Genomic DNA, 15,792 nt, shown 5'->3' with positions numbered 1-15,792 from the left:
TTTTTTATTGTGTTTAATGTCCAATCTGTATTTTTATGGATTTTCCTGGATTTTTCATTATTTTCCTGAAGGATTTAAGAATTTTTCATGGTGGATTTTTAAAATTTATTTCCGAAGGACTATCTTGGGTTTTTTTTGAAAAAGCTTCCCAATGGGCAACCCTGTTTTTTTTTAATTTTCGTAAAATTTTGTTTTAAGTTGTAGCTATAGACCTTTTTCAAATTATTACTTCGTGTCTTTTGTTTAAAGATTTTTTTTTATTTTTTTTTGGAAAATTTTCGATTTTTAGCCAAGAAATTGTAGAGCTAGTTTTTTAATTATTTTAATTAACCTTCCTGTAGCACCCCAAAAAGGTCTTCTAATACCCAAATTCGATTTTTTTATCCAATTTCCCAATTCAATATTTCCTTCCTTCATATGGAAACGTAACATAGTTCAAGTGCAGTTTTATGTCATCTGCAGTTTTCAAAAAGCAAAGGTTATCTTGGGTGTGTGTGTGGTGCCACTTGTCTACTAGTTATGAAGATTTTCAAGTATAGCAAAAAATAAACACACACCCACTTATCTTGGAGCACACACACAACACACACAGCCACACTCAGAGGCTACCATTTTAAGGATATTTTGTTGATCTCCTCTATTTCCTTTTCATTATCCTTTATAAGCTGCCATGTTTACATTTATCTAGAAAAACATTTATATTTCCAAAGCAATTTCTTATGCTTATGCTGCTTCTTCTTCTTCTTCGTTTTCGTCTTCTTCTGCTTCATCATCATCAGCAAGGAGCATCTTGCTTAATGTTGTTGTTGTTGTTATTGTTGTTATATGTGCTTGCATTAGATCCTTTGGCTGTGTCTTCTGCTGTGGTCTTGTCTGTGGATATGTGATGCTCACGTCTCCTTAAGAAGACATAAACTAAGTACTTTGAGAGAGTTTTATTGCAAAAGTCGTCGCAGTCGTCGTCGTTGTAGTCTTTGTTGTTGTCCATCCATCCAACCGTCTGTCTGTCTGCCTGCCTGCTGTTTAGGATAAGTTAAGGACAGTCATTGTATTGACCCCTACAAGCCATCAACATACATTTATTCTCGCCCCCACCTCTTCGCAGCAATATTTCTCACACACACCACAATGCAATTGAGTAAGGTAGAGGGGGAGAGGCAGAGAGAGAGTATCTCTAGTCAATTAAAAAGAAAAAGTGTCAAAGTTAAAGACAAATAAATTAAATCAAAATCGAAAGTAGAAATACAGTTTCCAAAGAAAAGGATACAGAAGAGATTAGCTCGATGGCAACGTAGGGGAAACCTAAATCGTAACAAAGAGAAAATAATTCTCTTCGCAAAAATAGAGGACATTTTCAGAATTTTTTAAGACATGGAGTTTTTAAAACGTATTCCCAGAATTTGGTTCATTTCCTTAGGGATTACTTAAATATCCTTTTAAGCAATCCCAAAGGAAATGAACAGCCCATTGTTTCCTATTTCAAGCATTTATTCAATGGCAAAAAATGGCAGCCAAGAGAAAATAATTATTTTTCACAACATTTTCAGAAAATTGAGTTAAGTTCCTAGAAATAGGTCCATTCGAAATATTTTGCAGAGAAAAAAAAATTTTTTTTCAAAAAATTGGAGATTATTGAAAGGAAATAGGAAAAATGTTGAGACCTGGTTGTCAGAGGATTGTTTGATGCAGGGCTGCAAACCGGTGCTGCAAACAGAACCAGGTTTTGAAAAGAACCTCTATTTCTGTATATACAGGGTGAGATAAAAAATGCAACAAAGTCAAACGTCATAATTTTTACATATTTCTTTTTTTGTAAATTTTATTGAATGAAAGCAAAAAAGTTCGGAAATAGCATCAAATTTTAAAATAAGTTTAGATTTGTTCGAATTGGCCACCTTTGACATGAATTATTGCCTTCAAACGGCCAATGAAACCACACACACGCTGTCCGAATGTTGCTCTGCGGTATTTTTGCCCATTCCCGGCAAAGCTCTTGCTTGAGGTGATCGACACTTTGGTATTTTTTTAGTGCCAATCTTGCTTTCCAAAATACTCCAGACACAATAGTCCAACGGTTTGATATCCGGAGATTTTGGTGGCCATTGTGCGCTGGAAATGAATCGAGGAACCTTATTTTGCAAAACATTTTTGGGTGGCGCGTGCTGAGTGCGATGGTGCTGGTGAGTCCTGTTGGAATGTCCAAGGTCTGCGGCCAAAATGTTTGCGTGCCCAAGGCTTTAATACACCCTCCAGAATATTTTCGCGATAATGTTCGGCATTTCTTCTGATGCCATGGTCAATTAATACGAGCGGAGAACGACCATCGGCTGATATGGCGGCCCACACCATCACCATGGCCGGCGCTTGAGTTCTGGTAGGTCCAGAATATTTTCGCGATAATATTCGGTATTTATTCTGATGCCACGGTCGATTAATACGGGCGGAGAGCGACCATCGACTGTTATGGCGGCCCACACCATCACCATGGCCGGCGCTTGAGTTCTGGTGTCTGGTGGCCACATGGCCGAAGGTGCACATTTTCAGCTGACCTCTTTGGCAAGATCACGATAAACACGATAAACACGATAATTTTGTTTGTTTACAAACTGCTGGACAACGAATGTTTTCTCTTAGGAGAATACTAAATTCGCCAGTTCACCACTTTCGGCCAAGCGAAGCAACTCTTTAGCTGTTTTGAGTCTATTTTCTTTCTGTTGCGGTGTAAGTTCTTGCACTTTTTCGAATTTCAATGGCTTTACCCCGAGCTCATTTTATCGTCTATATAGACTTCCTGGCCTGCAGACTCCTTCGCATCTGGCTCGTCTATATAAACCCTCTGGCCTCCCAGCTCGTCTATATGAACTCTTTGGCCTACATCTAGTCTGTAAGAACTCTTTGGCCTCCAGCTCGTCTATATGGACTCTCTGCCCTCCAACTAGTCCCGAGTTCATTTTTCTATAGCTCACAAAGCCATTTTTCGGCTACTGCGACGCGGGCGGTGATCAAATCGTTTATTTTTCGAACCATTTCTGCTGACGTTACTATTTTCTTCCGTCCACTTCCTTGACGTTGGGCTACGCTACCAGCATCACGGTGACGAGCGATGGTGCGAGACACAAAAGATTAATTCACATTTAAATGCTGGAGTGCTCTACCGATAGCCACTTGTGGTTTCCAGCCAAATACAAAGAAACCCCACTATCACGCTTGAGTTGCATCCCGAATAACTTTTTTCTTGGAAAATTCTCAGCAAAATGCTCCTGTACGCTTGTAAACAATATAATGAGCTGTCACTGGAATAATTTTAACGGCTGTCGGACGAGTGGCTTAAAAATGACAGCAGTCTGAAGTTGGTTGCAGTTTTTTCATCTCACCCTGTATATTTACAAATAACCCTGAGCCGGACCAATCCAAAACCACGACTCGAGTTGCCTTAAAATCCACTTCAAAAAACTGAATCATGGTTCAAATAGTGGTGTGATCCGCTGAACTGAACCAACCTTATTCAACAACTAGTTTTCAACCCATTCGCAACATTTCACATCTCCCTCCCAATTTACCCTATTCGAATCACTCGCAGTATATTGCAGTGCAAATCTTCTCCTTATTGATATGGTTAGCGTGTCCGTGTGCAGTTGTTATTATTTTAAATTGTAATGACCGCACATGTATTATGTGACAAGAATAACAACAATAACAACAGCAAAAACGGTGTGTGGTAGCTGGACATACTCCTCGCCCCCTACCCATGTCTAGCGAAACATCTACATGCATATATGAGGATATTTATATACATGGATCATGTATAAATTATTATGTCCCACAAGGCAACTAATAAAACAAGACCTCTGATGCATTGGAGGGGTGATGCATTATCGGGGTTCGTGCAATTTTCTAAGGGCTGGAATTTACGGGAATTTTTGAAAAAGGATGGAAAGTTCATTTCCAGGGGATGTTATCCTGGGATTTTAGAAACTTTCTGTACTTAAGTCTTGTGTAGTTAAACCTCTCGATTTTTTTTTATTTTGTTTTTTTTTTTTTTTTTTAATTTTTTAACAGAGTTATGTTTTTGTTCCCAGATTCTGGGAAAGTATTTTTTTCTTGGGGGACAGACTCAGATACACGGATATTTGACCCAACTGATATTTGAACGTTTCAAAACCTCATATCTCTGGATCCAGGAAAGGTAATAGCATTTAGTAAAGGCTAGAGAGCAAGTTATAATATGTTACATATTATGCCCATTATGTGGCCTTTTTCGACTTTTTGGAGGTTTTATAAAAAACTGGTGATCGATGATTTAGATATATCGTTTTAAATGACCCCATAATGTGACCAATTGTCGGATAGGTATTTTATTTAAGATATCAAATGATAGCTGGTCTAACCAGGGGCTTGGACCCGTACTTTTGGGTTAAATATCCGGGTCCGTCCCCTAAGAAAATATACCTTTCCCAGAATCATGGTACACATACCTACTCCTAGAAAAACTTTAAAAAAATAGTAGAGTTTTTACTGAACTAAAGTTGTTTCTTTGTCCGTCGACTTAAATTCGTGCATCTAATAACAACTTTTGAAAGATTATAGAGGATTTTTTGAGTGTTTTTTTAGGGAAAGTCGGAGAAAATTGTTAAAGGTCTATCCACCTATCAATTTAGGCTTCATAATCCTGAATTTTTGAAAATTTCTTTGACTTGATTTTTTTTGGGGTGTACGGGAGCTTAAAAAAGTTTCAAAAGGTATTGAAAGGGCTATATTTTCTAAGACTTTTCACGTTCATCCATAATTTTTTAAGGATTACCGTTCATATTTTTGAGATTATTTATTATGGGCATATTTAAAGGTCTATCGGAAAAATTAAAAAGGTTTCGATTCCATAATCCTGGATTTGTGAAAAAAAATGTTACCAAGGCTCGCCGTTTTTGAACAATTTTCGAAGAACCATCCCTAATTTATTTGGAAAATTTCATAAACCAACAGAGTGGATTTTTATACCTTCAGCCATATGGCTACAGAGGGTACATATCATTTAATACGGCAAAAAGTACCTAATCGAAATAACGGTTTTAGACCTTAGGTCTTTTTGAACCAAATCCGTTCCAGGACATTTGGAGTCATTTTTGTTGTCAAAGTTAGATCGAGATGGGCAATATCGGTCCACTCCATCAAGTACCTCCCCCACAAAAATTCGAAATTTTCAAAAAAAAGTACAATCCAATTTTATTCTAACTTTGTAAATCCTAATATTTGCACCAGTGCTATGTTTGGTGGAATACATCGGGCCATTCCTTTGGTATCTCCACAACAAAGGGTTAACATTTTGAATAATTATAACTCTTATAACATGTGAAATAAGAGTCCGATTGACCTCTAACTTACACACATGAAAATATTTCTACTAACGCAAGATCAGCAGTAAAAATGGGATATGTCGGTAAACTCCTTCTAATACCTTCCCCACAAAGAGTCAAAATTTTGAATATCCATGAAGTACATCCGATTTCATTCCGACTCGGTACGTATTAATATTTCCATCTACACAAGATCTGATGGTAGAGATCGAACCGAAGATGGGATATATCGGTCTACCCCCTCTGGTACCTCACACATTTTGAATAGCGATGAAGTAAATCGTGAAATGAGCATCCGATTCCTTTCAAACTCGGTACATTTAATGTTTTCATCGACACATGGTACCAGGTATAAAAATGGAAAATGTGGGAATACTTCTTCTTCTGGTCCCTCCCCCATAGCGGGTCAAATTTTTGAAAAATTATACCTCCCAAAAAAAAAAAAAAAAAAAAATGAAATAAGCATTAAATTCTATTCACATTTCACATATCCCAACATTTTTGATAACCCAAGATCTAATGTGGAGATGCGATATATCGAATCTATCCTTCTGATACCTCCTCGATTTCATTCCGATCCGGTACGTATTAATATTTCCATCTACACAAGATCTGATGGTAGAGATCGAACCGAAGATGGGATATATCGGTCTACCCCTTCTGGTACCTCCCACATAGCGGGTCAAAATTTTGATTAGCGATGAATTAAATCGTGAAATGAGCATCCGATTCCTTTCAAACTCGGCAGATTTAACATTTCCATCAACACATGACCAGGTATGTAAATGGAATATGTCGGAATACTTCTTCTTCTGGTCCCTACACCATAGCGGGTCAAAATTTTGAAAAATTATGTATCCAAAAAAAAAAAAAAAAAAAATTTAAATAAGCATTAAATTCTTTTCATATTTCACATATCCTAACATTTTTGATAACCCAAGATCTGGTGTGGAGATGCGATATATCGAATCTATCCTTCTGATACCTCCCCATTTGTTTAACTTGCTTTTAGAATATTACAGCCATTTCATGTGCTAAAATCGGGCTTTTTTGCAAAATTTCAAGACTTTGAGATTTTAGCCTTTTTTAAGATTTTTCAAAGCCTATTTTCAATAGCTTTAATCTTGAATTTGGTATATTTGTAAAAAAATTGGTACTGCATTCGTATATTTTATTTTTTTTTAAATTTGTCCACCCTAATACCTCCCCCCTCTGCAATCAACAATTGTGACTGGTTTTTTATGCGCTCTCTCTCTCCCTCGCAGCTATACAAATAGCAAATAAAAATGTGAAAATTGCAAGAAAAATGAGGAAATGTCCAAATGCAAACATAATAGTTCTTTAAATAAACTCAAAGTCGTCAAAGGAGGAGGGGAGGGAAGTACAAAGTTCAGCAATTCAGTTGGAGAGCTGCTTTTTTTCTTTCCTTTTCCTCAACTCATCATTCAAACAGTTGACTATGGTTATCTGTACCCCTTAACCCTTGCTTAATATTTTATTTAATATATAAATATATCCTTTTTTTTCGTCTAACTCATTCAATTTTTTTTTATTCTTTTTCTTTCTTTTTCGCCTCTTTGGTGTCCCGTTATATAGGAAAACAACATACTTGAACTGTGCATAGCCAAGTACTGGTCAAACTTTGGTAGCAGTCATATCAAATATAGTTTGGAGTTCCATGGTATCCAGTCGAATAGTCCATGTAAGTTGTACTTCTATTTTTTTCTCTATTTTTTTTCTACTTCTCCGTTTATTTGATTTTCGTAGTTTTATTTAAGAGTGTATTTTCTTTACTCCTCTTTACTTCGTATAATATTTTGAAACTAGAACTAAGAACGCACACAAGTGCCTATACATACAAACATACATATCCGTATATCTCCCATAAGCATACTTAAAAAAAGAGACTACATACAAACAAAGAATCTGACAATGGCCAAAAATACCATTGTATTCCTATAACAAGGTTTGTTTTTTTCTTTCGGAAAGTTTCTTGTTTTTTTGCAGTTCTCATCTTGTGTCCAAAAAAAAAAGAAAAGAAATAGTCCAAAAACATAATTCTGGTTATTGAGCTGCCATATTTGAGTAGCTGCTGGTGCCAAAGGCAGCGCCAACATCAACAGTTTTTTTTTTTCAAAAAAAAAAAAACAAAAAAAAAAAAAAAACAATAAAAAATAAAAACAAACCAAAAAAAGAAAAAAACTAATGGGAAACTTGTACTTAACCGAAAAAAGTTTTCGCATTTATACCCTACTTCATAAGCCGGGGAAGACATAATGGGTTTGTTTCCTACAAAAGAGATGCTTTGCTGGATTTTTATACCCTACACCACAAGGTGGTCAGGGTATTACGTCTTTGTGCATTTGTTTGTAATAGGCTAAAGGAAATGAGATAGACCCATAGTTCCTTTTGATGATCTGCATAGAATCATATTCTGAGTCGATTTATGTATGTCCGTCCGTCTGTCCATGTATTCTTGTAAACAATGTACAGTTCGCATTTATTGAAACCTATTGAAATTGGCGATAATCGGTCAAAATTTAGATATAGCTCCCATATATATCTTCGTCCGATTTGCCTTTTATTGTTCACCAAACGTGTAATATCAGCCCGAATTGTATGGAATTTTGCACATACAACCAAATCAGGCCGAAAAGTAAGTATGCCAAATTTGAAATTCGAAATCGATTCAGATATAGCTATAGCTCCCATATATATTGTTTATCCGATTTGTTATTTTTATCCTCCGCAGCCGTAATATGCACTCTGTAACAACAATATTTGGGGAAATATATCAAATACAGCTCAGAAATACATTTGCTAAATTTTATCGAGATCGGTTCAGATTTGTATATAGCTCCCATACATAACTTCGTCCGATTTACCTTTGATTGTGCACCAAACGTCTAATATTTGCCAAATTGGATGAAATTCGGCACTTTCGACCGAATTGAGTCTAGAAGCTAGTATATCAAATTTGGATCTGAAGATCGGTTCTGATATAGCTATAGCTCCCGATTTGTTACCCACAGCCGCAATATGCACTCCGTAACAATGATATTCAGGGAGAAATATCAAATACAGGTCAGAAATATCTTTGCCAAATTTTATCGAGATCGGTTCCGATTTGGATATAGCTCCCATACATATTTTTATCCGATTTCAAATTTATTGTGCACCAAATGTGCAATACAAGTCCGAATTTAGAAGATACATATGCTTCGGCATATTTAGTCCTTTGAATTTTAAGTTATAATTATAATCATAGCGTGTATGATTGAATTCTCCCATAAAAACTTTTAATTGTTATGCGCAGTTCTACTAAATTAGCAAAGTGGTGTAGGGTATCATAAAGTCGGCCCGTCCGACTTTAAGACTTTCTTTACTGGTTTATGACCTTATTTTGAAAATTCGACGAGTGAATATTTGAAGAATTTTGAAGGATCATTAAAATTAAAAATATTCGATTTTTAAAGGAAGGACAACCAGAAGGACTAAAATCGTTGAGTTCAGAGTAATTTTTTTGAATTTTTTTAGCACCATAGATTTTTGGAACATTTTGGAGCCTTGGGGTTGATTTGTTGTTTTTAAGACATTCGATTGTAGAATCCTGGATTATTTCAGAAAAAATTCTTGAGGATTTTAAAAATATAAGTTTCTATGAAAGCAATTCTAATCGGAAATACCATCAAAGTTTAGAATAATTTTAAATTTGTTCGAATTGGTCACCTTTGGCACGAATAATGACCTTCAAACGACACGAAAAGGTTAGGTTTTTCAAAAAAAATATTCCCTGTATCCCTGGAGTTATAAACGTGGATTTTTATGGAACTTGTTTTCAGGAATCTCTATAATCGTTGTCTATGTACCAAATTTAAGAACGTTTGGAGCATTTTCGCGGATTTTCAGATTTTGATTGTTTTGGACACAGGAAACTACAATCTCGATATTTTATAAAAAAAAAAAAAAAATATTCAAGGACCCCTGTAGCTAAAGTATTCTCTTCAAGGATACCTGGATTTATAAACGTGTTTTTTATATGGAACTTATTTTGAAGGTTCTCTCTGTATTTACATTCTTCGTTTGTCTACGAGGTTTAAGGATCTCTGGAGCATTTTTCGTGGATTTTTGGGTTTTAATTATTTTTTTTATAAAATTTTTATTATTTTAATTTTTTTTATTATTACAGTACTCTTTTCAAGGATGCCTGGAATAATAAACATGGATTTTACTAAAACCTATTTTCAAGGATCTCTATAATCGTCGTCTGCGTGCAAGCAGCTTTTTAGTTTTTGAATGTTTTGAGCACCTGTGGAACTACAATCTCGATTTTATATAAGAAATGTTTATTCAAGGACCCCTGTAGCTAAAGTATTTATTTCAAGGATACCTGGTATTATAAACGTGGATTTTTGTGGAATTTATTTTCAAGGATCTCTCTGTATCTTTAAACGTTGTCTGTATGCGAATTTTAGGTTTTTAATGTTTTGCACACCCGTGGAACTACAATCTCGATTTTTGGTAAGGAATTTTTATACCAGGACCCATGTATTGAAAATATTTTGCTTTTGAAAGGATTCCATTGGATCTTGGTCTCTGATTGTTGGCTTCATGGAATTTTTTCACAATGACTTTTTGGGATACCATTATGAATTTTTGAAGATTATTGTTATGGACCGAGGATCTTACGTAGATTTTTCAAAGCATTTTTTTTTTCATAGTAGCTATTTTTTGTTGGTTATATGACAAGCTGTTATCATTGATATTCAAAAGACTATTGTCAAAGACCCGTGCAAATATATTTAAAGACGCAGGAGTTACAATCGGAAATTTGACAAAGCATTCCAGGTGCTATCACAAATTCCAGGAACCGAGGATCTTCTAATCGTATTTTCAAGGACCCGTGAATTTTTCAAAGTATTTTTTTTTTCAATGGAGTTATATTTTTGGAGGCATGAGCAAGCTTTTATCATGGATTTTTAAATAATATTGTCAAGGACCCATGCAGCTATATTAAACAACGCAGCAGTTATGATCGGAAATTTGTCAAAGGATTCCAGGAGCTGTCACGAATACCAGGAACTATAACAATCGATATTGCAACGAATTTTCTCCCTTAACCTCCGCAGTTATAATCAGATATTTTTGGAAAGATATTCTCATGAACAAAAGGAACAGTAATCGAATTTTTTTTTTAATTTTTCTTTCGATTTTTATATTCAGGACTAGAGCCAAGAATCCCACGAGTCTTAAATTTTGCAATTTTTGATATGTTTTTTTTTCCAAGGACCCCAACTGCCATGATCTTGGATTTTATAAAATTTTGTTTCCAGGATCGCAGGTGCCATAATCGCAGGTTTTATGAAGTATTTCTTCAAAGACTTCCAGAAGCTATAAACGTGGACTACATAAAGAATTTTCCAAGGGTCACAGGAGCCTTAATCGTGGATTATTTAAAGAAGCGATAATCCTGGATTTTATAAAGAACTTGGATCCTGAAGCCACATTTGTGGATTTTATAAAGAATTTCTTTCAAGTGTTCCAGCATCCCAGGAACGTAAATCGTAGATTTTTTTGTAGAGGACTGTAGGAGTCATACCCTTGGATTTAATATTTTTTTTCTAAGGCCCCAGGAGCCATAATCGTGGATACGTAAAACATCTTTCTAGGAACTCAAGAGGCCAGGCAGAAAGATTTTTTAAGAACCCCAGCAGGAGCTCCAATGAATATAAGGATTTTATTCAAGGATCTCAAGGACCATAACCGTGGATTTTACTAAGATTTTTTCCAGGATCCCAGGAGCCATAAATACGAAATATATAAGGATTTTATAAAAGGATCCCAGGTGCTATAAATAAGGAGTTTATTCAAAGATAATCGCGGTTTTTATTAATTTAAGGACCAAAGGAGCCATAATCTTGAATTTTTAAATATTAAATATAAAAAAATTGTAGGACCCCCAGAAGCCATAATTTTTTCTAGGACTCCAGGAGCCATAAACGAGGATTATGAATGATTGATTCAAGGACGCTAAGAGCCATAGTTGTGAATATATAAAAAAAAATAAAGCATCCCAGGAGCCACAAGGTCAACCTTAATAAAGAGTTTCTTAAGGTCTCCAGGAACCGAAACCGTAATTTTAAAAATAGTTTATTATGGGATCCTACCAGGAACTGTAATCGTGGATTTTATAAAGAATTTTTTAATGTCTCTGAAGATATAATCGTCGCTTTTTTGAAGATCCACGACCCATAACGACCACAGAAGCCATCATTTGTTCTCAAACTCCAGGAATCATTGGTTCAAGGACCCTGGAAGTCATAGTCGTGAATTTTATATGGAGTTTTTTGTTTTAAAAGACCCTAGAGCCTTTCTCTCTGGTTTTTTTGAAGACCGCAGGACCCATATTGCGGTTTTATATATATTTTTCAAAAATCCAGTAGCCATAATCGTGGATATTATAAAGATTTTCTTCAAGGACCCCAGGAATTTAGTAAAGAACTTCGTCAAGAATCATCCAAGGGACTCAGGAGACATAAATCGGATCCCAGAAGTCATAAACGTGGATTTATGAAGAATTTTCTTCAATACTACCAGGAGTCACAATCTTGAATTTTATATCCCATGTAGCATAAACATGGATTGCATAAAGAATTTTTTCAATGGCCCCAAGAGTCATAATCGTGCTGCTGTGCTGTGATACCGGATGTTATAAATGATTTTTCAAGGATCCCAGGAGCTATTATTGTGGATTTCGTAAAGAATCTCCAAAGGAACTCGGGAGACATAAATCAGATCCCAGGAGATCTGTAAAAATTTGTTTTACAAACCCAATATCCATAACCGTGGAAACCTTTCAGGAACCCAGGAGCCAAGATCAGAAACGCGGAACCAAAATTTTCAATTTTTCAAAGAACTGGTTCTAGGACCCAGGAGTTTTTTTTTAGGGATACCATGAACCATAAACATGGAATGTATAATTTTTTTAATAACCACAGGAACTATAAGCTTGGTTTTAATAGATAACTTTTTTTCAAGGATTACAGGAGTCATACTGTAATGTCTTAAAAAAGATTTTCCAGGGATCCCAAGTGCTTTAATCCTGTATTTCATAAATGATTTTTAAGAACCCCAACAACTCTTATTGCGGAATTTTGGTTTGATTCGGAGGTACAATTGTGCATATCATAAAGTTTTTTTTTTGCGAAAAGTCTAGGACCCATTATCGTGGATTTATAAAGCATTTTTTTCAAGGAACCGGTTGTTCAAGGAGCTGTTGTAGTGTCAAATAATATTTTCAAGCATTCAAATTCATTTTTCAGGACTTCAATTAATTTTTGTAAGCACGTCGATTTTGTAAATATCAGGACCAAACACGTGCTACTATCGCAAATTTAAAACTTTGTTGAAGCGGGCGAGCTTTGTCAAGGACTATAATCGTGAATTTTAAGAGGTTTTTTTATGGACATCAGAATCTACAATTGCTGAGTTCCAGAATCGAGGGAGCTATAATCGTGGATTTAAAGGACAATTGTTTCAAATTCAAAGGAGCTTAAATCGCAGGAGCTTAGAACCTCAAATCGGATATTTAGAAAACTGTTCTAGGTTGTCTGAAACCGAAATCTGAGATTTTCAAAGTATTTAACGGAGGCCCTTGGAGGAGAAATTGCGGATTTTTTATAAACTGATTCCAAGGTCCCTAAAGTTGAAGTCAGGGATGTTGGAAAATTAGATTTAAAGATGGATTTTCAAACAAATTCAATCTTATGTGGAAATCGTTAATCTTTTAAAATTTTGTATTATGGACTTAAGGTCTTTAAAATGATGAGTTTTCAATAATTCTTATTCGAAGACCCTTTAATTTTTTTTCTAATTTCGTCCGTGGACTCCCTGAGTTACATTCTTCGATTTTCGTGAAGCATATTTTCATACGTCGATTACTTATAGTTTTTCAAGTTTCATGAAAAAAATTATTTAATTTTTTTAAAGATTCTTCATAGGATTAACCTTGCTTTTTAAAGTTCTTCAATGATATTCCCAATGTTTTCAAATATCGAACATTTTTTTCCGAGTAGTGTATCCCACGGTCCATCCAACTGACCACAACCTTTTATCCTTAATACGTTTTTGTCTTCACACAAAGTGTTAAATAGTTTTTACAATTTCTGTGTGAAATGAAACATTTTTTTCTCTGCCGTTCTCTTTTTCCCTGGTGTTCCGTTCCTACAAAGAGGGGGAAAAAAAGTTGTTAGTTAAACTTTGTTGTCTTGTTGGCAGGTTGGTCGGCCAGACGGTCGGTCGCTCGGTGAGTTGCTGTTAATGTTCTTCCATTTATGACCACTACAGTTACCACATTATTAGTTGTAGTTGTTGGTAAGAGCCCACAAATGGACAGACAGACGGACAAACGGACATGTTGAAATCCTGGCGTTGAAATGTTCTCTCCTGTTCTCCATCTTCCTGTTTCTTGGTATAGCTGTGTAGTTTCTCTGAACTACTTATTCTTGGTGCCTGGTTGCTTTAATGTGTTGAAGCGCCGGCCCCCCTTTTGAATATTCGTAATGTGGTCTGTCGGCCTGCCTGCCTGTCAGTCAGCCAGGTTTGTGCTGCACACAAGTTTCATGTATTCCGAAAAATGCAATTCAATTCCGTAATTTGAGTATTTGTTGATAATCATAATGGAGGAGAATGTGCTTCATTAAATTTGTCTGTTGTTGCTTGGGGAAGGAGCTGTTCTGGGGTGGGGTGGTGTTAAGTATTTGGCCGGGGAGGGGTGTTAAATGAGAGCAATTGAAAGGCATTTAATACATCTATCTACAAATATTGAATGTTCAAATTTTTCCATCTCAAATGTGATGGAATTTCAATTGGTTTGTTGTTTGCTCTAATTAATCATCATTTCCTTCCTTCCTTTCTACCTTGCCTCCCAAGGATGGGTTCGTATATTCGAAAATATGGTAAAATGATATGGGAATTTAGAGAGAGGCCGTTTAAAATTAAAGTTGTGTCTGTATGTGGCTTTAAAGGGGAAAGTGTGCAACTAATGAGTAAATGACTTTTCAGGAAAAATTGGAAAAAAATATGAATTCCATTAAAATCTCAAGGTTGTGGGGCAAAGTAAAATTTCCTAAAAAAATATATAAAAAATTCAATTTTAAAAAAAATTCATTAAATATCAACGTTTAAGGGGTTAAAGAAGGTCCTTTACGAAAAAAAAATCTGCAACAACCCGAAGGTTCTTCAAAAGTCTATCTTTAAAAACCACTTTTATAGGACTATAGTTCCTTAAAAAAATAGGTAACATATCTTGGTTTATGAGGTCCTTAGATTTGTGGCTCGATAGTCCTTTATGAAGAAATCTTAAAGAATCCTTGATTTGCGGGCCTAATCCTTTTTGAAAATTTATTTAAATCTCAGAAATATGGGGCTGGTGAACCTTCAAATTTCCTAAAAAATGTAAAATCTCTACGTTTAAGGGATCGAAATTCCTTCAAGAAAAAAATCTTCAGCAATCCAAAGGTTTGTAGGACCTATAATTCATTAATAAATAGGCTTAGATTAGTGCCTCGATAGTCCTTCAAATGAAATCTTAAAAGATCCTTTTGCAAAAATTTCTTAAAATCTCAGAATTAAATTTTAAAAACATTCCTAAAAAGTCGCTTTTTGAGTAGCCGAAGGTCCTTGAAAAAAGTACACATCTAAGCGACAGCAGCTCCTTCAAGAATTCACGTTTCACATTTTTTTCAGGATTTCAGCTGTGTAATTTCTCCCATTGCCAAATGAAGTGCTATTAATGGTATGGTAAGCATATCCTAAACCTGCCCCTTCTCAAGCACAGACACCAGCAGCGACATTCCTATCGAATTTTGGGATTTCAGTTCTATTCCATCACCCAACACCAAATTTGCTACTTTTTAGTACTTTTAGTACAATATATAGTACACATTTCCAAAAACCATCCCCATATCTCGTTTCCAGCTAACAACAGGGACGTCCATATCAAATTTGAGGATTCCACATATCAACAGAGATCTCAATATCAAATTTCAGCATTTTAGCCCTATCCCTTCAACCAATACCGAAATTAGTAATATTTAGTACTTTTTGTACAATTATACGACACATTTCCAAAATCACCTCTCAATTCCAGATACTAACGGAAAACTCAATATCAAATAAGAGGAATTTAGCCCTTTCCCTACATCCAATACCAAATTTAGTACCATTTATTACTTTTTGCACTAATATAGAAAGAATTTCCGAACCACCACCAAATCTCAAGCTGATGACTTTCACTTTGTCTATCGTGCACAACATCAAAGACTCTCACTCCAAATTTCTCAACCCCCTCAACAGGGACCCCAATAATAACATTTCGAATTACCAAATTTAGTACCATTTAGCAAAATTCGCACACTTAGTACATATCTCCACCACCATC

General features: G+C 35.4%; 1 protein-coding gene across 1 annotated transcript in view; it reads left to right on the top strand.

Annotated features, from left to right (window-relative positions):
• The window catches only part of LOC101889276 (tripeptidyl-peptidase 2), a 251,316-nt gene that overhangs the window by 55,777 nt on the left and 179,747 nt on the right, over nucleotides 1-15,792 (top strand). The window contains exon 13 of the mRNA XM_005174804.4: nucleotides 6,948-7,053. Within this exon, the coding sequence (XP_005174861.1) occupies nucleotides 6,948-7,053 (106 nt within the window). The remainder of the gene's footprint in view (nucleotides 1-6,947; nucleotides 7,054-15,792) is intronic.

This window comes from Musca domestica, unplaced genomic scaffold (genome assembly GCF_030504385.1).
Source record: "Musca domestica strain aabys unplaced genomic scaffold, Musca_domestica.polishedcontigs.V.1.1 8, whole genome shotgun sequence".
Lineage (NCBI taxonomy): Eukaryota > Metazoa > Arthropoda > Insecta > Diptera > Muscidae > Musca > Musca domestica.
The sequence above is the reverse complement of the archived record's forward strand: the minus strand, read 5'-3'. Positions and strand labels throughout refer to the sequence as shown.